General features: G+C 45.4%; 1 protein-coding gene across 3 annotated transcripts in view; it reads right to left on the reverse strand.

Annotated features, from left to right (window-relative positions):
- Positions 1-7059: 7059 nt before the first annotated feature.
- MTMR4 (myotubularin related protein 4) overlaps positions 7060-26064 on the reverse strand; it is a 52136-nt gene continuing 33131 nt past the window's right edge. For all 3 annotated transcript variants that reach the window (XM_035559039.2, XM_035559040.2, XM_035559038.2), the window contains 12 exons: positions 20096-20209; positions 14624-14820; positions 14245-14373; positions 13821-13932; positions 13244-13439; positions 12577-12762; positions 11648-11818; positions 11372-11526; positions 9778-11008; positions 9287-9397; positions 8880-8968; positions 7060-8457 (listed from right to left, as the gene is read on the reverse strand). In XM_035559039.2, the coding sequence (XP_035414932.1) occupies positions 8280-8457; positions 8880-8968; positions 9287-9397; positions 9778-11008; positions 11372-11526; positions 11648-11818; positions 12577-12762; positions 13244-13439; positions 13821-13932; positions 14245-14373; positions 14624-14820; positions 20096-20209 (2869 nt within the window). In that variant the 3' untranslated portion in view covers positions 7060-8279. The remainder of the gene's footprint in view (positions 8458-8879; positions 8969-9286; positions 9398-9777; positions 11009-11371; positions 11527-11647; positions 11819-12576; positions 12763-13243; positions 13440-13820; positions 13933-14244; positions 14374-14623; positions 14821-20095; positions 20210-26064) is intronic.

The raw sequence follows: 26064 nt of genomic DNA on the forward strand, positions 1-26064 counted from the left end.
ACCTCCGTCCCCTCAGCGCCCCCGGTGTCCCTCAAGCCCCGCTGGTTGCCCTCAGGCTCCCCCCGCATAGTCCCGCCGTCCCCCCTCAGCCTGGCCGCTGGTCCCTTGTCCCCATCGTCCCCTCAGCCCCACTGGTTCCCCTCAGCCCCTCTCAGTCCCCCCACAGTCCCAGCGTCCTCCCAGTGCCCCCAGTCTCCCTCAGCCCCAGTGGTTCACCAGTCCCCCTCAGTTCATCTCAGCCCCTCTCAGTCCCCTGTAGTCCCTCAGTGCCCCCGGTCTCCTTCAGCCCCTCTCAGTCTCCCCATAGTTCCGCCATCCCCTCAGACCCACTGGTTTACCGGTTCTCCTCAGCCCTCTCAATCCCCCTCAGCCCCCTGTCAGTCCCCCTCAGTGCTGCCTAGCCCCACTGATGGTCCCTCAGTCCTGATGTCCCCTCAGCCCCAGTGCTATCAGGGGCTCCCTGTGGGTCCCAGGAGGAGAGAGACCGAACCCCAGGGGTTGGAGCTGCTGCTGCTGGAACTGCCCGTCTGTGTCCCCAGGCAGTCCTGGGGGCATCATCCAAAGGGTGGGTAAGTGTGCTACTATCAGCCTGGATGCGTGGGAACAGGTTAAAAACGCCAGGTGCTGAGGGAAACTATGGCCTGAAGGGGAAGTCCAGCCTCATAAATGGCTTTAGCGAAGGATCACTCCTTTGGAGGAGTCTCAGAGGCTAAGGGAGGCTACCCGCTTCTCCTCAGAGCAGCTTGCTCAGGAAAGTGAGTCAGCTTCCACAGAAAGTGATTAAATCCCGTGGGGACAGAGGGCCTGCGCCCAGCCTGTGCAGGAGTGCACCCAAAAAGAGGTTGGTGAGCCAGATGATGGCTTGTGCTCCTCACCTTAGCTTCTCCGGAGCTGCTGTGAGGGACTGCAGGACTATGCATCTGCTGGTGTGGGCAATACTCAGGGGGAATTTGGTGCTGATAGAAGCTTAACCTTATGTACCCAGTGATGGTCACTGAAACAATGCTGCTTGTGAAAGAAATCATGATGTTATACTAGATCTATGGAAGTGTCAGCTCACAGCTGTGTCAGTGCCCAAAAAGGAAAAGAAAGTGAGTTTAGATGGGATTGGAAAAGGAACAGAGATGAAAACACAAATTTTCACTTTTGCCCTAAAAGTGAACATGTGCAGCTCTCATCTCTCCCACTCCAGAACTGTTTTAGTAGAGTTAGAATGGAATAGAGAAAATCAGCATCGAGGATATGGATTAACTTCAACAGACGGAAATACTGAAGAAGAAATTTTCAGAGTGGGTTTGACTATGTGAAGGTGGGTAGTAAAATTATAAGTAGTGTAAAGAAAGTGAACATGACTAGTAGAAGAACTGGGAGGATGTCAAAAGAAATCAAGTTGGGTGGTTACAGGGAAACTGGGTAACTAATTGCTACAGGATGTTTTGGATACCAAAATATTACTTGGCTGAAAAAAAAAATAAAAAGACCAGATATATTCACAAAGAGAAGTACATCCAGGGCTCTTAAAGATGGCACTTGTCACTGGTAGTCCCTGAGTCCTAGATTGGTGGATGATCAGCATTCGTACCAGAGATGTATTAGCACATGTATATCCCCTTAGGCTCTTCTCAGAGCTTCGGCTGCTACCTGTGGTTGGAGACAGGCTACAGGGACTTTTTTCCAGCCTAGTACAGCCATTCTTAGAATTTTAGAGCAAGAATCTCTGCTATGAACCAAAAAGGGAGGAGAAAAAAGGAGCTGGGAAAGGAAGAGAATGATAATCTCTCTGTCTGCATCCCATCTATGGGTCATCAGCAGTGAAAAAGATATTCCTCTATCTTTGGCTGCCCTCAGAGCAAGAAAGTAGTGAGAAGATAAAACAGCTGCACATCTTGTGGCCTTAAATACATTATTTGATACTTGTCATAAGATTTCTTTAACTGAAATAATTTTTAATGCTTTGGTTTACAGTACAGCCCCAAACCACCACGGCAAGTAAAAGTGCAGTAAATTATAGAAAGGAGACAAGGTTGAATAAACTGTGATGGGAAACTGTTCTTATTTGTAAACTGAAAGCAAAATCATTCTGCTCTTCTGCATAACTGAAGTAAGGAAAAAGATGTTAAAACTGTGCTTAGCTTAAATATTTTGGGATGTGGTCACTTCAAATTAAAGCAGACAGGTAAAATAAGAAATGGGTCAACAGAAAGCGATCGTAAGGAGGGATTAAGAGATATGATTTTTGCCTCTTTTCTAGCAGACTGATTACTACTCTGTCCTGTGCCTATCTTTGGCAGATTTAGCACTTTTGTCATTATTCTGAGTCAGTAGCAACAGCAGGAAAGAACAGAAATTTTGCCAGCATTGTTGTCGAAGCTAAAATCCTGGACCATGGAAGAAGTTGCTTTACCCGAGGAATTAATGGCCTACAGTTCTAGTTGAACTCATTAAACCCATGTGAAGATGAAGCCATCTTCCCAAGGGGCTTTGCATTTTTATTTCCTCAGTAATAATTTATAATTTATCCTCTTAAGAATTATGTAATGGTTGCTCAGTGTCAACAGCTATAACTTTGAAGTGAAGCATACTGAATGCAAACTTGAAAATCAAGAAAAAGTCCACTTCACAAAATATTTCCTCAGCATTCCTGAGTCTGTCTCTTGTACTATGTCAAAGAAATTATTTAAGGCTTCTCTTCTTTCCCTGTGCAGGAGTGCAAGAAGACTATGACTGCCTGAAGCTGAGATAGGTGAGTTTTTTTATGTCAACCATAACTCTTGTCATACTCAACAATATGTAGTCCATAACTAAAATGCAGAGAATAAGTCTCTAAAACTAAGAAGTTCCTCTAAAGTATTTCCTTTGGTACTTTGTAGCTGAGCCCATAGCTGCAAACCAGATGACTTTTTAAAAATGGAATGTTTTTTCATCAGCTTCCAGAGCGCTGCCTGCTCCCAGCAAAGCCGTGTCTTGCACCTTTCAGTGCCTCACTACTCATGCCAGGTCACACGAGACAATCTTACAGCAGATGTGGCAGGAGGTAAGCTGAAGGAAACAGCTTCATAGCTCTCTTATAGCTGTGTCACACAGATGGGAGTGTGCTTGACTCGCCCAGCAAGCCTGACAATGAGAAGGTAATGATCCCTTTAGCTGTCTTGGTAGGTCAACCTCTGAACTGCCCATGTTTTAGACAATGTAGGTGCCCCTCAGAATGTTTTTGGGGAACACTGAAAGTTTCCTCTTACTTGAAACAGATCAATAATAATGAAGTGCTTTTCAGCAGGAAACATAGCTCAGTCAAAAGCTGTTGGACAGTGCAGGATCTAGAGGTAGCATTGTCAGCTGACAACAGTGCCTAGCATTTTCAGCCAGCCTTACTGCTGCTGCTTCTCTACATCCATCTCTCCCTGCACTCTTTCATCGCCCCTCCAGACTTCACTCAACACCCACCTTGACACCATTCCAGCCCCACGCTGACTTACAGCATTCTGTCTTCCCCAAACTAGCAATGCTCTGGGTCTGAAAAGACGGGCAAAGAGTACAATCCACCTGGCAGCACAGGTTCTCCCCTCATGGTGGTCCTAGTTTCCCTTACTCGCAGCTTCAAGTCTGGTAGCACCACTGCTGCCTCCACAATTCAATCACCAACTGAGAACTGCAGTTCTATGCACGAATTCATTGCAGAGATTCTTATCCCTTTTGGATTTACCGACTATTGAATTTGTTCCTCTTTAGTCGCTCACCTGTTACAAGTCTTTGATGTTGCATGCCTCCCTTCTTTCAGTAGCACTGACTTTTAGCAGATAGTTGACTTACCCTTACCATTCATTCAAAAGGAAGATGCTCTGCACAGTGTATATACTGAAACTGTTAAGCCAGGCCTGTCAGTCTTTATTTCTGATACAGTTCTGCCAAATGCTTTCCTTTTGGCAAGTGCCTTTGCAGCCATTTAAAAAAAAAAAAAGTTATGCAAGTCTAAAATAAATTTGCATTTTTTTTAAGACCATGAATGAAAATGAAAATGCATTGTTCTTATATTTTCTTGATGTATGTTCTTGGTATACAAGTATATCCATTTTTGTACAACATGACTACTTTGTTAGAAGGTGACAGTGAGCAATTTATTGTCTAACTGTGAAATAAGGCTACAGTCACAAAAGGGAAGCGGCAGTTGTAACGCTGAATATTTTGTCCCAGGTCATATAAAGCACCTAAGTACCCCCATAATGAAGGCTTACCCTTATGCTGCTGTCTTCTCTCATGAACACGCCACTTAATAGGCCAGTCCAGCAGGTTCGCACAGCAACTGGCTTTTCAAATGCAGAGGTTGACACAGGTTCAGAACTGGCTTTGTTTTCAGTAAGAAAGAATAGGATACAGACATGTCAGTAAAATATATGGTTGCATGGGAGACTAAAGCTGCATGACTAACCTAAACTTCGTGAGACTGAAGATGCGTGTGCTGCTTTCAGTAACTCTTTTGAAACATACTGGAGACTGCATACAGCATCTTTCATCTAAGGACAGTTTGACATATACATTAGTATGTACTTAAGAGATACAGGGATACCCAAGGTACTGTAAATAAATGGCAGTGGCCAAAGTTCACTTTTACAGAAGCATAACATTTTGGGAGAGCATTGTACTGCTATTTAACTGTTGAAAATGGAATGACCAGAAGCACATCAAACACACCTCAGAAAGCCTGCATCCGTCTTGTCTGTCTCTCACTTTAAACTTGTTTCCTGTTCAGTACTTGCAGGGTTCACAAGAAGGCCATATATCACATTCCTCTTTTTTTCCCTCTTTCATAACCAAGGCTTAACATGTCTCTTCACATCTGCTGCAGTTTTAGCATTATCTACTAATGGCTTAGCAGATGAATAATATCCAACAATCACAAGCTTGACCTGACTTCTCACTACACCTAAATCTATGTTTATTTTGTTCAGTGGCTGGTATTATAGTACATCATAAGCAGTTCCGGTTGTTAATTTGCTAAGAATTCATGGCAGTTACTGCACTGATAGGGGAAAGCTTTGATCTCCCTGTTTGTGCTAGGTTTAGACACATTTCAATGTGCACAGATAGATTACCTCAGGCTGAACGTGTTGGCAAATTATGGCTTTATATTCTTTAAGTGATAATCCTTTGTTCTGTGCTCAATACTCATGAACATTAAGTGCCCTTGCTGGCATTGCCAGCCTGACACTATAACAGTTGTAAGTGTCTCAGGCAAAATGCCTATATTCAGCTTTGAAGGCACAGGGGGAAATTCTGCTGAAGTACCGTTCCTTCTGGTGAAGGAATGCCAAAAGGGTCATACAACAGTCCTAGCAGCCAGACTTCTGCTGCATAGTAAGATGACATCAGAACTGTTAAGACCATAGCCTGAAAGTTAATCTGTCCTTTCCTGTAGAAACATCATTCACGGTTAACATTCAGAAGCATTGCCTTCAAAGATGACCTTCCTTTGTATGACTGTTTCAAGAGCAAAGGTTAATTTTCAACTGTGACAAGCTATCTTGCTGCTGTTTTCTACTACAACAAAGTGTTTAGGTACCTGCCTGACCTGAACTATTGGAGTAGTTTTATGAGAGGCCTATTCAATTTTAAGATCCCTGGATGCTTTCTAAAAGTTTCACTCCAGTTTCACTACAAACTGTTACTTACCTGCATCACCCTTGGCAGATCAGGCTGACTAAACAAAACAGTCCCCAGCTGCCATTCTGCATAGAGGAATGCAACCAACTGCCAGATGCAGAAGTGAAACTGGCAGGAAAAAACTCACCAAGTTACAAGGAAAGAAAGTGGACCATTGCTTCTCCCACAGACTGGACGTTGGGGACTAATCCAACTATGCAGAAGCCTGTGAAACCATCCCATCCTTAAGGATGTTCAAATCTAACATAACTTACCAGGTAAATGTGGTACAAACATGTCGAAAAGCTACAGAATCCTCCCTAGCAGCTCTTGTTTAGAAGAGAAAAATTCCTTACCCAGTCATTAAAGGAGAGGCTGGAGGAAGTTGGCATCTTGGGTAGCAGCAGGTTTGTTTGGTAAAGAGCACAGAGCCTCAAAGTAGAAGACTATGACACAGCATGCTTTGCATCCTACTCTTGATTACTATTTGTGAGAAGGGATACTAAATTCCTAACATACCTTAATAAAGGGAAAGGGTAGCAAGTTACAGCCAGGGAAACGATGAGTAAGATTACACCACAAACTAAAGAATGGGTCCAAACACAGCAGCACTAATATAGAGATTTTATTTCAACTGTATTGAGTTGTACAGCACATTTTGTTTGTCACAATGCTATCAAACTGATTTTAGAGTTTTTGGCCAGCACATTGTGACACTGAAACTCACAAGAGCTAAAAGCAGTTTGGACTAATGGCCTGAACGGAAGAGCCAGGAGTACCTAGTTTCTGGCTTCCTTATTGCTTGCAGTCATTCCAACATGTGCAAAACAGGAACAAATCCAAATTCTTCTGCCAGCCCAATGGTCACTCTTCCATGTCTAGCAATGACTGCAAGGTACAAGGCAAGGGAGAATCTGAAGCAAGGTGCCTTCTCTTCCCAAAGCCATATTGGTTGTTCCCAGTATGGAAAAGAAGCAGAGTCCAAGTAAGTACAGGGTCTTCAGATGATGCTAGCTTTACTTGCACTATTGGGACTTACAAAACCAGAGGCTGACATATCAAAGTACAGGAGAGGGTCATTATTGCATTCCCTCTGATAGAGATGACAAACCATTAGCAAAAAATCTGGGAGATCACAACAGCATAAAGCACTTTGCCTTGTTAGACCAAATGCCCTCACAGGTACTCCCTTCCCAACATATAAAATCTCAGCTCATGACATACAGAATACATAGTACATTTTCATATGGTTGGAAAGAAAACTTGCATTTCTATAAAGAAATGCCCCACGGTCAAACTCTTCTTCCTCATTAATATCTGCAGAAAGCTCACCCGAAGCCCACTTTCTTCCTAATCCCAGTTCAGTTGTTAATTTTTTTTTATTTTTTATTTTTGGAATGAGTTGGGATTCCCATTCTCTAGTTTAATGAACAAGTAGAGAGGCAATTACAAGTTGGCAACTCTGAACTTTGACCACTGTACAGGCGACAAAAAAAGATGTCAAATTCAAGAGGCATTTTAGGTAGCATTGGGGCAAAACAGAGATATTGTTTCCACCACTGAACAGATGCCACATGTCATGTTTATCACTGTAGCTTGGTTGTACATCCTAAAGTGAAAAGCACAGACTGTAGTGTCTATGTCAGCCAGTGTCTTTCCCCACCCCCATTTTGGTATCAATGCTTCATTCTCCCTTCTTCGGGTTACATTAAGTGCACAGAAATATATAGCAGCATTTGGACTGAAACCCTCACATACACCAGACAGCACATTCCAGGAGGTAAAACAACACATTATGGCCTATACCCTCAAGGTATCAAGTTTTCAGGATAAAGAGCAGTAGGAAGTGGAGAGCTGAGGGCAGAAAAGGGGAGGAGGAGCAACACAGGAACACAAGTTCTGTTTCCATGCCAGGAGAGGATCAGGGTGCCATTCCTGCACCAGGCTGTGACACTACTGCAGACAAAGCAGACGGGCAGAGCAGGAAGTGAAAAAGCCAATCTCCCATCTCCCCACATTGCTGGGGGGCAGGGACAAAGTCAAGTGCATTCACCAATCCTAGCGGAGCATGAAAACGGGTGAAATCTGCTCAGCCCGTTTTCAGCCAGAATGAATTTCTCTTCAATGCTCAAGAGAAAATCAATTAGTGATGGCTAATGAGTCTTGTTCACCAAGCTGATCACAAATCACACTCATGGAAAGAGAATCTACAGACCTGCTCCAGGCTGAGGCCCTTTCAAAGCACATGGTACCACCTAGAGTCTGCCCTCTTCCTTGTACAGCAGCTTGCTTTTGTTGGGGGAATTGGTTCTAAACATGCCTTTCTATTGCTTTGGGGGTACTTTGCACAGGCAATATCTGTGAAAACATTGCTTTCCAGCCCACAGAAGAAAGAGGTTGCAATCCCCTCTTTAGCCCTAGGTCATCAGACTACAATGTACGGGCCCACCGGTACCAGAGTGGGGACACACACCGTACTCCAATCTGAGCTCCTCTGCTCCAGACTGATAGTAAGACTGTTGAAGACAGTGCATTCAAGCTTGGTGTTGCACCAAAGGCCTTCACAATTACAGTGGAGGCAGAGTCACCCTTCAAACCCATGAGAGAAAAGGCTGGGCTTAGACAGGTCCCTTGTCTGGCATTCAGCTGGAAGCTGTGGCAATGGGCTTCTTCAGATGTTGGCTCATGAGCTCCCTGGCACGAGACACTTGGATGTGGTCATAACAGGAGTTACAAACGAGGACAGGGTCATACAACTGCTGATCAGGGATGGGCAACTTCAGATGGCAGCAACCGGCACAAAACACGTTCCCACAGTTCCTGTGAAGGAGCAAGAAAAGCAGTGAGATGAGAGCTGGGAATGCCACAGCAAATTTCAGCAAGCGCAAAAGACCAAGTTCAGGAGTGAAGTCTCAGCCTTACTTACGACTAGTCAGCATGTTTCTTAAAAAATAATGTGGTTCCCAGCACAATCTGGCTGGCTAGCACTAGAAAGGGACTAGTAGGCATTACTACCCAGAAAAAAGATCAAAGACCAAAAGGATCAAAAAAGGAAATGGAAACAAGGACAACATAGCAGACTGGAAACCTGCAGGGAATTTATGAGACCTGGTGAATAAAGGACAGACTTAACACTTTCTCCTCGGAGGTGGAGGGGACAAAGATTGCACTCAAGCATTTTGTGAGGTTTGACAGACAAAAGCAGAGAAGAAGAGTGGAACTGCAGCAAAAATATTGTTTACCTGCAGTGATGCCTCCGTTTGGCCAGCCAGAATTCACAATCGCAGTTAAAACAATGCGAGGCCATGTGGTCTGGAACCCACCGCGTAACCTAGGGCAAACACCAGTCCTCATCAGCTTTAAATCTGTAACACCACACCAACCAGGTCTCAGGACCCAAGATGCAGGCTGAGATGTTGCTTTAGACCAGAACAGGCTAGTCCTGAGAGAGCCGATCCCACAGGTCCTCTTCTATTGGACACAGCAGCAGCAGCAGAGGATGCAGAGCCTCTTGCACCTTGTCTTAAAGGACAAGGGTTGCTGCTCTCGACCTTTCTTCCAGCCCACTCTCTGCTGCCATAACCAGTGAAGTTAGCTGCTAGGAAGAAACATCCTAGTACCTTTAAAGCTGCCGTAACAGCACACGTACCTCTGTCTCCTTCTTATCAACAGGCTCCCAGCTCGCTTCTGACAAACAGTCTTCACTATGATCAGAACAGAAGTCCTCAGTATCACTGCCATCTGATTCCTTCAGACATGTCTGTAAAAAGAGAACAAGTCACAAATCCCCTCAGCTGCCTCAATCCCAGAGCCAAGGGCATTCCCTCTCCCGCCACACAGTGCTTATGAGGGGCACGTGGCTAGCTCTGCAGTTCTCCACACAAGGAGCAAAGGGCTGAAGCATTCACAACCGTATAGGAGCCACTGCCTGGCCCCCAGGAAGCAGAGGTACTTCTGGGTGGCATGAGGACATGGCACGGGGAAAAGAGGGGAAAGGGGCTGAAGAAACACAGCAGCAGTATTAACCATCCACTCTAAAGGTGAATGTGGGTTGGAAAGGGTAGTGTGAGGGGTGTGCAGGGACCACTGCTGGCCAGGAGATGCATGGCTGGACTTGGGGTGTTAGAGGCAGTTACTTACAAAGTCATCCTCGTAGTCCATGGGTGGCTCGGCCGGTGGGGCACAGAAGTGGCGGATGTCCAGCCGCAGCTGCAGCTCTCGCACCTGCCTGCGTAGCTGCTCCACCTCCTGCTTGTAGCTGGCCTCGATCTGCCGCAGCCTGTGCTGAATCACATCTGTGGGGAAGGGCAGCCCGTCATCGTCCAGGTAGAGAGGAGGCACAGGAGAAGGACATTTTGGCGGCACGTGCTTGGGACCAGATGCTTGTTTCAGGTGGCAGGGTAGCCATGAACGGCTGGGCTTCACTGCAGAGCCTGCAAAATGCGTGCCGACATGGCCAGAGCAGACTGAGGCTTTTGCACCTTCTCTGGCAGACCACTGGCCACTGAGGCACAGGCCAGGCACCCGTAGCTGTTTGCTGCTCAACCTCTTGCTACAACAGCCATAGGAGAGGAGGTGTCTGGGTGCAGGCTCCCCACTGGGGAGCGATGTCACCATTCCTTGAAAACTGTCCCAGTTGGACCCCAGGAAGGAGAACTCGCTGCTTTGGCTCTGGGAGATAGGTTTGCGCCATTGCTCTAGCGGGACTCTCCCCAGCCGGCAGGGCTCCTCACAGGGTCCATTCCTTCTAGCATCGCTTTTGCCCTTATCTTCATCCGGGCAGGGGATGCCCAGCTCCTGACAAGGAGCACTTGGTGCCAGGGACTCCTGGCTGGGAATGGCTTGGCAGGTGGTGTTTTTCTTGGGGCAACCTCCTCCACTGGATGCCAAGCCAGCAGCCTTCAAGGGTTCCTGGGAACAGGTTTCTAATTGCTTTTCAGAACTGGTAGGAACCCTGTCAACATTTTCCTGCTTGGAAGGATTTGGAGCTGGACATGCGCCATCCAGTTCCTCCATGTATGTTACATTTCCCTTTTCCATCTGCAGAGACACACTGCTTGCTGGCACAGATGCCCAGCTGCTCTGTTGCTTGCTATGCACTTCATGCTCAGCACAGCCGCTAAAAACACTGCTGGCTTGCAGGGGAGCATTTTCCTGATGCTCTTCCACCTCCTGTGCCTCGCCTGCAGCCACCATGCTGCCTTCTCCCACGTGCAGCTCAGCTCCCTCAGCAGTGGCATGCCTGGCTTCCAGGCCCACCCGGACTTCCTGACAGTGGTTATTCAGGTTCGGATCGCTAGATGTGCGGGTCAGAGGGCTGCTGGAGTCGCAGGCTGAAAGCAGGTCATCCATAGATCTTGTCTTTGGTAATCTGGAACCCAGAAGCAAAGCAAATCTCAGAACAAAACTCTTGAAACTTCCCTCATTTCAGCTGAAACTGAGATAAGAGAAACGTTCCTAACTAGAGATCACGGGGTGGGTGAGGTAGAGGGGCGCAGCAGCATGAACTGAAAGGCACAAAACTACATCACAGCCTCCACAATCTGCCTTTTTAGGAGCAGCGGGGAATTATACATGTTCTTCTCTAAGTGGCTGGGACAATGCTACTGAGCTCTTGCTCCCCACAGCAAAGATAATAAGCACAACAGGTAAGACAGAGAAACTATAATGAGCAAGAAGGGAAAAGATGACTGTGGGTAGGAGGCAACCTGGGACTGGAGCTCCAGGCTCTTACCTGTCCAAACATCTGCCACTGAACTCCTGGCTCTGAGATCCAGGGGGCAGGTAAATGTCCATATCATCCTGTCCCAGAGGATGTGGGGAGGAAGCTGGGAGATAGACTGCTGTCCAGACGTGCAGTGCTCGGACATGGCACACTGGATGCAGCACCTGCAACAATCGCTATGTTTAGAGATGAACACAGAAGGAAACCTCTCCAGTCTCTCTTTATACAGTCCCCAGTGCCCGGCAGGCACAGAGCCCAGAAGACTAGACCAGGAGCTCTACTCACCTGCTCAGACCCTGGCATATAGAGAAGATTGTGGAAGTTCTTATTGCCAGCCCGCAGGAGGGACCACACGGAGCAGGTACGCTTGTAGATGTTGTGCATCTCTCGCTCGCATGGGCTGTTCCCAAGGAAGGTCCCATAGAGGCAGGAATATGTGTGCTGCACCAGCTTCACCTGCAGCATCAAAAGGAGAACAATTGTCATGGCCACTGGTAGGCAGTGTCTTCTGTCCCCAAGGGCAGTGTCTTCTACCTGTCTAGGATGGTCCATGCACTTCCTATCTAGCTGGTGACCTTACTGTGGTCCTCTGTCACACAGGGCAGGACAAAGAGGGGATAACAGGAACCACTTAGCTTAAAGCGAAAGCAACGGTCAACCAATACCATATCCATCCTTCTATGACCCTAAACTATTATTTGGTAAGTCAGCAATTAATAGCTATTGCTTGCCCTTCACCCCCCCTTTTTTTTTTTTTAGTATGTCTGAGAGATGCAAATCAAGCTTTTGATCAGAACAATGCTCCTGAATTCTGAATTCAGAAAATCTGAATTCACTGGGCTAGAAAGGGACACGGAGAAGAAGTGATTCAAAGAAATTAGACAATATAAAACCTTAATCACTGCCCAGTTTGCTAGGTACTCCAAGCCTGCGATCCCTACTGGGAGAAAGAAGTAATTGCAAGAAGCCATCAGGAGCATTACACATACAGAACCAGGTCAAAATACCACAACCAAAGTGCAGGGTTGAACCCGTACAGTGTAGGTATGTCAGGAACGCCAGCAGAAACCTAGGCAGTACTCAGACACTTCCCCATTTTTAAAGAATTCAATTTTTGTTTTTCAACTATAATGCTGTAAAATATTATGGCCTTCTCTCTGCCTCTGCTCACGTCTCGCAAGGAATAAAGAAATATTTGCATGCATATTTCTTACCAAAAAAGCTTCATTAAATTCAAAGAGGCAAGGAAATTGCTTCAGAAGCTGATGAACAGCATCCAGCCATTGGAGGAAAACTGGGCATTGCTCATTCTGATCTTCCACCTTCTCCTGGTGACCACAGCGATCACCAAACTTGTGACCAAAATCCAGCCAATCTGATTCAACAAGCACCTGGAAACCCTGTGAACACAAGAGAAAACTAACTGCAGGCAACTTTGCTGTAGGCACCTAGCAAGACAAGGCAAGCTCTGTCTGCTAGCAGCGCCAGGAAATCTCAGGACTTCTGAAGGTCTGCAAAGAATGTTGTATCTGTGCTTGGTTTGGGAGCAAAGCTACATGAACGTCAGAGGTTTCCAAAAACAAAGTGACAACTGTTATTTCTATACGACAAACATCCTCGAGAATAAACAGAAGGAAGTACAGGGAAGCAGCTGCACCTTGAGCACAACAGGTTGTTTTCCAAAGTGCCTTACGACACTGGGAATGAGGTATATAGTTTACTGAAAACACGCAGGAAGACCATATAGAAAAACTCAATACCTGTAAGAGCAGCTCTGAAATGCCACTAAGCTAATTGCCAAATACAGCTCTGTTCCTTTCTGACGACACTCAAAGACTGTCATTTAGCAGACATGAAACAGCAGAATAGCACAATGTGTACCTCCATGGTCCTGTAGTAAGGGTCCAGAAGAATCTTTGCCAGTGCTACAATCTGTGGAGTTCTGTCCCAGCCGTCTGAGCAATGAACCAGCACTGGACGCCCTTCTCTGTCAACTGCACTGGAGACCAGCACCGCTGCCTTCAGCATGACAGAAAGGTGCTGCAGCCACTTGGTACTCTCCAGGGCAGAAAGCCAGCTAGAAGGTGTGCAAAAAGCAAGGAGATGGTTCCTTAGCAGTGAAAAAACAGTGTCCTTTTAAAAACATGTCCAAAAGAGGAGTCAGACAGTTTGTGAATAACTACAAAGTATCCATCACCTAATCTCAGTTTTTCCCCAAAACAACTATGTTTTTGAAACGCTCAGAGGATACAAATAGGTAAGTGATACTGAGTCAGTGATACAATCTATTCTGGATTACTGGGGATCAAACCGGGCACCACCATTTAAGCACTGTGAGCACTTTACCTCCATTTTGTGAGGTAGAAATCTGGAGTGGAGAAAAAGAAAAAGGAAGAAAAAAAGCCTGCAGGACATTAACAGATACGGCATCAAACTCAGCTAGAATAAGGTCACTTACTTGCTAGGGTCTGGCACCTGGCTGCAGACAGCACGCAGATACTGGAAACTGTTGCGGATGGAGTGGATGTTGGCCATGCCCATGAACACCACTTCACAGTTTGGGTAATACTCTGAACACAACAGAGACAGAAACATTCAGAAAGTGCTGCTGCCACTGCAGCAAGTGCCTCTATGCACATAGTTTGGTTGTACCCTGCAGCACTGCTTCTAGTCTCCAGCAGAAGGTAGGCAGTGTTTCTAGAAAAGCCTTGTGGGCCAGCAGCAATATGTCTGGAATAACTGACTGCATGAGTGAGAAGGGGAACATGCTCCCAGAGAGTGAGCACCAAAATGTCAGCCTGACCCAAACTGTGCTCCAGGGCCCAACTAAACACAGCAGGTTCAAGAGGAACACACTGTGGGATTTGCTTAGCTCTGTGTACCTTCACATTCGCAGCCTCCTCCCTTTGCTCTGTTGGCCACAGCTGCGGTGTAGGATCTGGCATCAAGAATCAGCAGCTTCTGAGGAGTTCCCGCATTCTCCACGCCTGAACACGCGGTCAGGGACGAGTCTGCAGAGACAGCACAGACTGAGTTCCTGGCACCTCCCTCCCTCTTACAACAGGCCTCCAGCACAACCCAACACTGGCTGTGTACAAGCCCAGAGACATGTCCCACATGCAGGGCCCAGATTATTAACCTGGATGTCTGGTTTAAATCTTTCACTGTAACAGCCCTGTTAGTGGCAACAACATTTAGACGTAGGAACCACACCATAATTCACACATTCAAGAGACAGCAGAACAGAGCACATTGCCTCACCAAAGTCAGCCTCGCAGGCCTCGCTGCCATCGCTGCTTCCATTGTGTGGCATGCCACCAGGTACCTTTATTCCAGGGTTCAAGGCACAGGCTTTGGCAATAGATGTCACAAGATACTCATCGTCAGCATTTCGCCAGCCCCACCAGCTGATTTCAGGCTGGCTGCAGCGTGCAATCACTGCCCCGTTGCGAACATGTCTGCAAAACAAGCAAGAGCCGGATGAATCCCCCCGGAGAGGTGAGGAATGAGTCCAGCAAACTTCCCCACACATCTACAAACAGCCAGTGCTTGTGCAACCCTCCGCACTGCTTCATCTGCTGCATTTACCCTCGTAGTCAAGCAGTGAAACAGGGCAGGGCATTTCAAATAACCATTATTCATAACGACAGCAGTGACACAGAGGCTGTCACTCAAATCTCAGCGCTGAGGAACAGAAGATGGCTGTGAGTAGCGCAGGAGCGGCTAATGGAGCTGGAACAGCTGGCAAAACGAGATTGCAGAGGAGCAGGTTGCTGCAGTGTTTGCAGGAGTGGCTGTCAGGAACACGCAGTGCCAGCGGATGGTGGCAGCTCCAGGGTCAGCTGCACCCATGGGACTGGTGGCTGTGCTGGGATCTTGACCACCACTAAAATGATCCAGAGTTTCTGTAGCAAGGGGGAAGCTGCCAGTTGTTCTTGTCATTACTCCCCTAAGAAACTAAAGAGAACTTCAAATAAATATGGCTGTACTTTGGGAAAGTCATAGTTATTTCTTGTACTACTGTTCTGTTCTTCTATTTTCACTTTTTTTCCTCCCTTACATTATGTACTGGTTGTTAAACCATTTCATTTAGTGCTTGTAAATTAGAAAGATTAACTCACTCAGCATCGGACTAGTTAGTTTCTGGGTGGAGGCCTCAGCTGGTGTTTACTAATAACCCCTACAATGTGAACCTTACCCTGGCTGCTGCTAATCAAGGCCTGACAGAAGGTCTGAAATAGAAAGAAGTACTCATTTTTCACATGAACATACTTGTCAAGTCAGTCACAAGTGGCCTGAAAAGGGAGTGGATGATTATGTGACAAATTTTGCTGGTGCTACAGAATTATCCAAGAGAGTCATAGCTGACTGGAAAAAATGCAGAGGATCTCATGATACTGAGCGATAAAAATGTAACAATAATAACTGAAAAGTATTTAAAGATGATCAATAAGTATCCCAGTTATGACATGAAACAGTTATGCACAATAAGCTGCCAAATCTCAAAGACTTTGAAGCCACTGCAGGTCTGAAAGAGCCTCAGCTCAGTGCTCAAAGGAAGCAGAAAGGTTAAGAATGTGCAAGGAATTATTAAGAAAAGAATAAAACAGAAAATATTATGACACCACATCACACACCTGCATCTTCACAATCACACAAGCTTCCTTCTCTAATCCATCCACAACCGTAACAGAGAGTGGACTCACTGCCCCAGTGATACGGAATTACAAATACATTAATTCATGGTGGGTAGGTCCACCAAGTGACCACGAAACACAACCATACATTCTCCTGAATATATATGCCGCAGGAAGTCTAAGACACTTTGGCTGCTCCAAAGACACAGCAGGGCAGAATACCTGCATCCCTGTCCTGTCTGTTATACTTCCTTGAGACGCTGCTCGTGGTGCCTGGCCCTTCTCAGGCAGGGGACAAGAACCTGGACAGCTCTGTGCACTCACCCCTCCCTGTCCCACTGCCCCACATGTGACACCTCTCTGAAGACGAGCTAGAGTAAGAACAAAGACAGAGATAAAACAGCTGACAACATCCAAATATTTTCTTTGAAGGTTGACACCTCTGAAAAACCTGCATTGGTGGCCAAGCAGAATACATAACAGCCTAGATCCTAAAACACGCTAGCACAAGCCTCATCCCATCACTCAAAGGCTGTTCAGTTGCTGGTGGGGGCTAGTGGTAGAAGCACTCTTGAAGGTGTCTCTTTTTCCTCATGCTGTCATCCCCATGTTATGGGCTCTGCTGTTCCACAGTGGATGACAATGCTTGTTCACATTATTTGCTATAATACAGTACATCCAGAAAATACACTGAAACTTTGAATTTCTTTCAACAGTGGTGTCATCTCACCAGGAGCTACTGCAGTTTGTAGAAATGGTTTTGCTCCTCAGAGACAAGATTCTCCTGAAGCAACTTACCAGTAAACACTGAAAAAGTTTTTATTGCTAATGACATCCCATAATTAATACTGATGAAGATTCTGAACTGAAGACTTCCAAAAAATAATATTCATACGCAGCTAACTCAAAATACTTTGGAGTCCTTTCTCATTTGGTGCCATCCTCTGCTGCCGTTTTGTTTTGCAAGATGAGTTACACTCCCAGGAGGTCTATTTCTGGCATTGGGATCACTGAAGGATGGTTAATACAGACAGCAGCAAAGGCTTTGTTTATACTAGTAAATGAAACAGAGCCAAGGTGTGGACTTAAGCACCGGCCTGTGATCATCCAAGCCTGTTTGTTAGCACACCCACAATTTTCGGCCTGTGCCAACTAGCACTTTCCCAGACAGCGCCTGAGCACGTTTCTGGGACACGCAGGTGCTGTGCCAGGGACTGTTCCCAGCAGCCTGTTTGGATGTGACAGCACTGTTTTGGGGTGCAGAGGGTAGGAAAAGACTTTAGCTGTGTAGATGTGAGTTGTATGAGGCCACGTGCAGTCAGTGATGGCCTGTCCAATGCAGTACTAGAAGCGTGGCCAAAGTGTCATACTACATTTAGAGAATTTCTTGGTACCACAGGCTTCTGAGCAGCGCAACAAATACTGGGCAGGGCATGGTCTTGAGGTAACCAGTTTCAAGAGATGTAATGATGTGCTAATAAACACGAGGAAATATGGCCAACATTGATGAGCATGAAGTCATCAGTAAGCAGAAAGTGTAGCAGGTGCCAGTATAAGAACCAAAACCAAAACCATGCCTGCAGTGAGCTTCCTAGATCAGGGGAGCACCCATAGCTAGCTTGACTCTGTGGTCTCCTGCAGATCTCCACAACATGAGTGTATGAAGTTTTGGTTCTTTTCTTAATGGAAGTTTTCCCCAAGGAAAAATGATCCTTTCTTGAAACTGGAATGGTAGAAAGTGCCATAGCATGTTAACTTATGTGGACATAAGTATTCCCCAGGGATCCTCAGTTTAGTCTAGATGACTCAAGACCCTTTTAGAATCCAAAGCTGGAGTATGACATGCCTTGTATTTTATCAGTTGATCTTTTACTCCCAGATTCACTCAGAACACAAGGCTAGAGCAGATGTGATGTTCTTAGCACATGCCATCTTGATTTTCCTGACTGTTATTCTGGCCATAGGAGCTCTCACCCACAACACAAAGTCAAGCAGCTCAGCTTAAAACATGAGAAACTGCCGAGAGGGTTTACAGAGTTGCTGCTTCTCAGCATCACCTAAAGATTCCCACCTGAGATGCGTTCATGCGAGTGCTTTCAGTTTCCAGGCCTGCAGATGAAAGCCCTGGCCCACTCCACCTTGACCAGAAGGCTAGAGACTTCTGGAGCTAGAGGCTCAGCATGGGGCTGCAGCAACGTCCACCATCTGCCCACTGCTTCCCTGACACTCACTGCAGCATGAACACAGTCAAAAGCGACTGCTGAGCATCTGTGAGAAGCTCTCCTGCTAACGTAGTCCCAAGGTCTTCTGAAGGTGGCTGTGCAGACAGAGTAATAACGAGGAGCGGCTGGCATACAATGCCCGTCTGCCTCTGTAGTCAACTAAATAATTGATTGCATCCTCTGTGTTGCTTTAAAAGTGAGTTGTGCCTGGAGGGTCCTGAATCTCCACTGTGCGTGTCCTCCACTGAGGACTCGGAGATGGAGATCCATATTTCTGCTTTGCTTACCAGCTAAACTATACTTTTTGTAAGGAAACTGATAATGTGATACCTTTGGTGTCATGCTTTACAGATCCGAATGTCAGCCATTGAATTCAGCCTTGCTCTCCAAAATCTCTGAACTCTAGCAAACAGTCCTGTGGTGACTAAGTCCCTGGGATGAATGCATCCAAGGCCACTTGTCCTCTCTCCTGAGCTGTAGGTGATGAAGAGCTGAGTGTGAGGCTCTGCATTTTGTCCCTTCCCCTTGGCACAGCACAAGGTACTCCAGAAGCAGCCATGGCCCTCATAGACCCTCTTGGCCAAATGCTTCAAGTTCAAGGGCAAAGGCTAAAGAGCACGTAAAAATGACAGAGAAATGGGGAAGGCCTGGACCCATCTTATAACATCACTTGTCAGCATCTTGTAATCTGATACCAGGCTGCAAAAGGTTGCAGCTCAACCTGTAAATTACTGGGTACCTTTATAGTGATATTATAAAGCACTGAACAAAATAACTTTAAGAGGGTAGAAAAAGACATGGCTTTGCCCTCAGGTGGAGAAGCACACAGGGACAGTCTCCAGTGCCAGCCCATTTTTAGCAGAAATAATCACAAATACAATTAACTTCTTAGCTGACTTGTCTGCAAAGAGGGGAAGGCTCCATGCGATAACCAGTGCTCATTATTACTTCATTGTAGAATTTAGTTCTTGTAGAAACAGCACGCTGTTTTGCCAGCATGTAACACAAACCATGTAAAACAAAGACGTAGAGTTAAGGTATGTGTAAATTTGCTGGTTTTGTTTCCTGGCTTTCTTGCTTCCCAGGGCTTTCCTTTGTAATGCAGCTCTGACATTTTCAAAGTTTTTTATATTTGGATTTAATAATTGCTAACACCGAGTCTGATGCTAGAAACCACAACATACATTACAACATACACCAACTAGGTGAGGTATCTTCCTGCACACCTATGCAACCAACTTCCCATTTTGTTCAAACATGTCAGCCTCCTAGAAGACATGTTTAATGAGAAATCAACCCCCTGCCCTGAAAAGTCCTGCTTTATTTGCTGCCTAACCTCATGCATCCTCACATATAGGTAATTTTTGGAAGGCTGCTCTGATGGGGAAGAGGTACTCTCCATATTTACCAGTTATTGAATCAGTGATGTTCAGCCACAGGCAAATATTTCATCCTACCCGTTACTTACATGTTTTCAAACTCTCACAACTCAGTCAAAACAGGAATGACTTGCATGTGGGTACTAAAATGTATATCGAGGCCATGATAAGTTGTTGATCGAAGGGCCATGCAGCAGGCTCATTTTGGCCAAGACTTCTTTTCAAAGTAACAGCTAGGCACACCTCAATTCGTGACCATGTTTTGAAACTCAAAGAGAACCTGAATTTGACATGGGATTCTTGCTGCATCTCGCACAGAAGGAAAGTCACCCCTGTCCTCAGATCTAACTGCAAGCAGTAAAGAAGCAGCAGTTACCAAAGATTTTTCTCTCTGGGAGAACATCCTGCTTTACCATCACAGACCAAGTTCCTAGGCCTGTCTAAAGGGCAACTACTGGGGACTTGGGGAGCGTGCTGGTTTGCTTTTTTGTTTACCTGTACACAACCACAGGGATCCTCTTCCACGACCTAAACGAAGCCACATTCTCTAGCTCCTTATCCGTGATCCAGACAGGCACCAGCAGCTTCTGGGGATAACTGGAACAAAGCCTGGAAAAAAGATAGCAGCAAGGCAAGATGAGAACTCAGTGACCAAAATATGTACTAGACAAGTTGTACAGAGACAGAGTGCAGGAGCAGTTCACATTTTCCCAAACTCTGCATGGCTCTTCCTCTTCATATCTATCTCAGTACAGTTCCAACACAGGAAAAGTAACCCCAAAAAATGCTGTCAGGAATGAGCTAGGAGATGACAGCCTCCCTTAACATCAGGCCTCACCTCTGGGCCCATGCCAAGTATCCCAGCACTTCCCAAGGATGCCTTTAGAACATGCTCTGGATTTAAATGTGCACGAGGGTTTAGGGAAACAGTCATTGTGTGTGGGGAGGTTGGTTTTCTTGCAGTACTTACAAACCCAGAAACGCACACTATGTTTAGTGAATAATTATCTGGCACTTGCAGGAAACAGGTCACCACTGACAAGCTTTACACACCTCTATGACAAAGATGTAGATCTCTGCCTAGAAAGATGGCAATGATGGTTTGGTCTGTGCTACAATAAAATGATACAAGGGAGATCTGAAATAGTATCTTATTTAGTGAGGTTATTATCTGAACATGTGCCAGCAGTGACATAAATGTGATGGGCAAGTCCCTACCAATCTGGTCACCTGGATAAACTCCAAGCATGTACAGCTATAGCAGAGGGGACAAAACTCTTTAAGAAACAGAGCTGCAGTAACAAAGTGCCACATCTAAATGCACAGAAGTTCAAAGCAGTCTGGCTGAAACAGAAGTTGGGGGAGGGGGGACTGGGGAACAGGCAATAGGATTACAAATGCTTAACTCCCCAAACGTTAAAAAAACAATTGTAGTGTATGTTAACAGTAGGACAAGACAGGAGCCAAGGGAAAGATGCGGAAAGTCAAATAGCATGCTGGGGAAAGGGGCTAAGAGCAACGCAAACAAAATGAAGCACAGGTGAAAATTCAGGAGTGCAGGGGCTTCCTGGTTACTGCAGCAACTGGTCTGCCCCTGGGCTCCCAGCATGTGGCTGCATGCGGGCAGGCAGGTTGCAGGCTTCAGAGAGGAAGCACCGCCTGGATGCCGGACCAGCCGAGCCCCAGCAGCTCAGGCAGACAAAGCCCTGACAAGAAACATCAAAGAGCAGTCTCAGCTCCAGGCTATAACCCACATCGTTTGGAAGGAATGTTTCAGGGCAGACAGGAAGCAAATTGAGGAGGGTGAAACTATCCAGCAGGTAAGCTCCAGAGGGTGGCCTGGTGCTCCCCTCAATCCAGGCTATCCTAGCTGATGTTACCTGGTTTGTGATGGTAGCAAGGACCTGCCTGACCTGTTAAAAATGTCACTTCACACTGTGTCTAGACAGCTTCTCAGAAAGCCTTGGACAGAAAGCAAGGTTGGTCTATGGGATAATAACGATAGGGCATGGAAAGAGAATCCAGTAAGGAAAATTTAAGCTGTTGGGTAAGAAGCTGAGGACAGAACATCTGTGTGTGGTAGCACTCTCTGGAGTGCTTCATGTTCCACTTGTAAAATTGCTCAGGAAATCAGAAAAGCACTGAAGTGTGATCAAGAACAATGGAATGTTAAATATGATTAGTACCTATTAGGATCTGGGGGGATTTTTTGAATAGCCATGGTCTGTAAAAGAATGGTCTTCATCTAAATCAAAACAGAACCTGTTTTTCCTGGCACTTCAGGTGAAATGTTACGGGAGATGTCTCAAAAACTGGGGAGAATAAATACAAGAATGTTTCAGTACAGGAGCATATCACAGAATCACAGAATCATCTAGGCTGGAAGAGACCTCCAAGATCACCGAGTCCAACCTCTGACCTAACACTAACAAGTTATCCACTAAACCATATCACTAAGCTCTACATATCTTCTAAGAGTTAAGCCACAAACTCTGTAATCTTACAAAAACAATAAGGATCAAGTCAATAAAATTCAGGTTAGGACACAGGACAGCCTCAAGAAGTTAAGCCAAATTTAAGGAGGGTGCACAAAAATTGGCACTGAGATGAAGATAAACAGACCTGTGCTCCTAAGGCTAGAGGACATGAAGAGCCAGGACAAAGGAGTATGTTGGCTTACCAGCACCTTATACACTTGGCACAAGGGAGATTATCAGTGGTACCCTAGGTTTCGGAGTAGAAGCTTTGTAGGAAGACCAGAATAGATTGATCTAACAAAGTCCTGTCTGTTCCAAGAAAAAATGAAGGTGAAATCATGAGGCCAAGACTTGCCAGCATCAACACACATTGCAAGAAGTGCACGGACTGAAATCCCAAGCCTAAAGAGAAACTGGATAGTACTAGGGATACACTACAACCACAGGAGCATGGCAGCAGCAACATCCATGACAGGCTGAAAGAGATTCAGAGAGGCTGCAAAGGCAGAAATTGCAATGGGAGACCTGCATTGCTTCCACATAAAATACATAAGCATCATGATAACACATTAGACAAAGGCTACGTTTTTAGAAATGATCAGCTGCTTCTTGGTGGTACCAGCCAAATAATACAAAAGACATATAACTCTTCCTTTGGTCCTAAGCATGCACAAAGCTGCTCCAAAACAGAGTAACTGAAAAATCGCTTTGTTGCAGCGATCATTGCACAGTAGAAGTCAAAAATATATTTAAAGGTGAAAAGTTTCCCACTGCAGTGGAAGTCTGTTTCAGAAAGGGGAAAAGATTCATTGTTATACACTTCAAGAGAAAGTGAAAGGAAGTGAAGTGAAAAAAAAGCTTGCAGTTGATGCGATGCTTAATTAAATATGCTATTCAATGTAATATAAAACACATCAAAAAGGATCAGAAAGAGCTGGCAGAGTTGGTGAATGAAAGTAGGATTTTAGAAATACAATGACATCCTTCAAATAGGGGAAATGTTTCCAAAGGACACAAACCTGAGAGGAGCCAAATGTGAATCTCAATTAAAAAACAGTAAAAACAAAGCAATCATGCAGTTTTCAAGAAATGCCCTATTAAGAGATTAAAACTACGAAGACTTTTTTCAAACACCTCGGAGGTCTGATAGATAAGCAAGATCACAGCAGAAAGTCAAAACTATCTACACACTGGTGATCATTGGAGGAGCACACAGAGAAAAAGAAGTTGCGAGACCTACCCCTGTTTTACAAGGGACAAGGCACAAGAAGAGATTAATGTGAAAACTTCAGCAGGGGAAGCTGTAGAACTATCTGCTAGGAATGAAGAGCAACTAATCAGCAGGACCAGATAATACCCAACATTGCTACAGCAACCCAAATGCACACCAGGTGAATGATTAACTGAGATGCGTAATCTATTGCTTACATTGGCTTGGGTGCCAGAGGAATGAAAGGTGGCAAACTCGGTATCAATTTTGTAAAAAGCTCTCTGGGGCGAATGTGGGAAACCTCTCAAGTCTGACTTCTGTACAAAGCCACTGACTGCACAGTTGGTGCAAGGGTAAATACAGTGCACTTGGGAAGAGTCAACATGGCTTTTGTGGAGGGAGGTCGCATATCGCGTATCTAGAGCTTGCTGGAGGCACCACTGAACAAGTAGATACAGCTCACAAAGCTGACAGTGGATTTGGATTTTCATAGCATTTTTTTTTTTTTACAGGTTGCTCACCAAAGACTTGAAAGAAGCTCCTCGTGAGAAACAGCAACTCTTGAAAAGCAAGAAACAGTAACAGAACGTAACCAGTTATTTTTTGTGAGAAACAGAGTCCCAAAGGGACCCATGTTTGACCCTGTGCTGTGTAATGTGCTCACACAGCACATAGAAAGAAATGAAGAGTAAAGCAATGTGACTCATGGAGGGGTGGCCTGTAACACCCCTAGGACCATGCCGACCCAAACCAAGAAATGGAATGTTTTTGAAACTGTGAAGTTAGATCCCAGAAAAAGGCATTAACAACACCAATGCATAAATCAGCACTAGCCACACCTACAGACAAGGACAGATGAAGCATCTTCTTGCCACAAAGGCAACAACCACCCCAGTGAGAGATCCTCCTTCACAGAATGCAAGAACATGAAGCATCACCTTTCCCATGAAAGTGGAGGAAAATATTAAGATTTGTAGAGAAGTCTAACAAAATAAGACAAACTATGAACTAAGAGCAGTCACAGAAATGAGTAGGAAACATCAGATATCTTCAACAATACCACAGCACTGCAGGCAGCTTTTTCTCATAAAATCAAACATAAATAAAACCGTGACTGTAAAAAGATCAAAGCTGAAAACAAGCATCAACAGCATAAGAAAGGTGAATTTCTTTGATTTTTTTGTTTGTTTGTTTTTGAAGGAACTATGTGTGCATCAACCCTCCTAGCATCATGGGCAACATGAAAAGAACTTCTAGCTCAGACAGCATGGGTGCATTAGCTGGCGTATGTCAGAGCATGCACAGTTCTCTGGGTGTACAGATCACTGAGGATGTAAAAGCCATGGAGATATTATGTAATATTTTTATTATTATTGTATGCTGAAAGAGTATAACTTTTATCATGACTGAGGAGTGGTTATTATATGCTTGTATAGCTCTACTTTTATGATGGCTGTCGCCAGGAAGAAGATAATAGTTACCAGATAAGAACATCTCGGAACAGACTTGAAAGACAATGAACAAAGTCATTACCTTGGAGTATCCTGTCTCTAACAACATTGTTTTGTCAATGCTGGGAAATAAAAGATAAAAAGGACTATAAACAGTTAAAAAGTAACCTGATTCCTGTGAATAGAGGCAGGTGTTAATGATCAAAAGCCAAGGCAGGATTTAAAGACACACTCCCTGGAGCAGCAAGAGAGAACTGGTTTCTGAGTTGCACAAGCAAATTACAACACCTTTAAGATCTTGGGATGTCTGCTGAGAAAGGAAGCTGAGACCTGCCAGGATCCCCAAGGAGGAACTCAGCAGACCCAAGGAAAGCACAACCAGGCCTGCATCCAGCTTGCTAAGGTTTGTTTCAAGTTCTTTCTTCCCTGGTTTGGTTGAAAACCAAACATCTGTCTTCAGAGAAGTTGGCTAATAGCTGTGCATTGCTGGTCATAACTCCCAGGAAGCAAACCACAGGTGGTTAATCTAAGCTGGACTTTCTGAAGCAGTCAGAGGGAACCGCATCCCAAAGTCTAGCAGTGAGGGAAAGCCTGGCTGCTTTCAAAGACACACAGAGACTGTACCTGCGGCACGGACCTACCTGTTGTGCATTCTGAAACTGAGTTTCAGTTCAGGAAAACGATTTTTATTTGAAATTCCTGGAAAAACTGTGTAAATGCTGTCAACAAAGTCACGTAACAGTCCAAAAGCAATAATGTGGTATGGATAAGAAGAAAATAAATCACAGCCCAAATAGATTGTTTGATGCCTGGATTCCTGAGGAAGCACATGAGAGAAGGTAGCAGGCAGCAAACTGCAAAAACTCCACAGGGATTTCCCCAGGTCAGCATACCTGAGGCTTCTCACGGTCTCCACAAGAAACTGGAAATATAAAGGTGATTGGGGATGTTTTTACTGTCTGAGAAATACAGAAAAGACTGAGGGATACCAGTCATTTCAAGCAAAGGATTAAAGGGAATGCAGAAATGAACATGTCAGTCAAAGCTTAATAAAAACCTGTTGGCTTAATGCCACCTGCCGCAAAGAATGCGGAAGCGCTTCTCCAAGAGCTCTTCTCCAGGAGCAGAAGACAGGCGAGAATCACTGACGTGCCGGGTGAAGGACCTTCCAGAGATCTCCACTCCAACCTCCTGTCCACAGTGGAACCACATCCAACACCAGATCAGCTGAGACCTGAAATGCTCCAAGGATGGAGACCTCCCGCCTCCCTGGGGGACTTGTCCCAGCAAAGCACCACCCTTCTGGACACTTCCCCCATGCCCAAT

This window comes from Cygnus atratus, chromosome 20 (assembly GCF_013377495.2).
Source record: "Cygnus atratus isolate AKBS03 ecotype Queensland, Australia chromosome 20, CAtr_DNAZoo_HiC_assembly, whole genome shotgun sequence".
NCBI classification, from domain to species: Eukaryota; Metazoa; Chordata; class Aves; order Anseriformes; family Anatidae; genus Cygnus; species Cygnus atratus.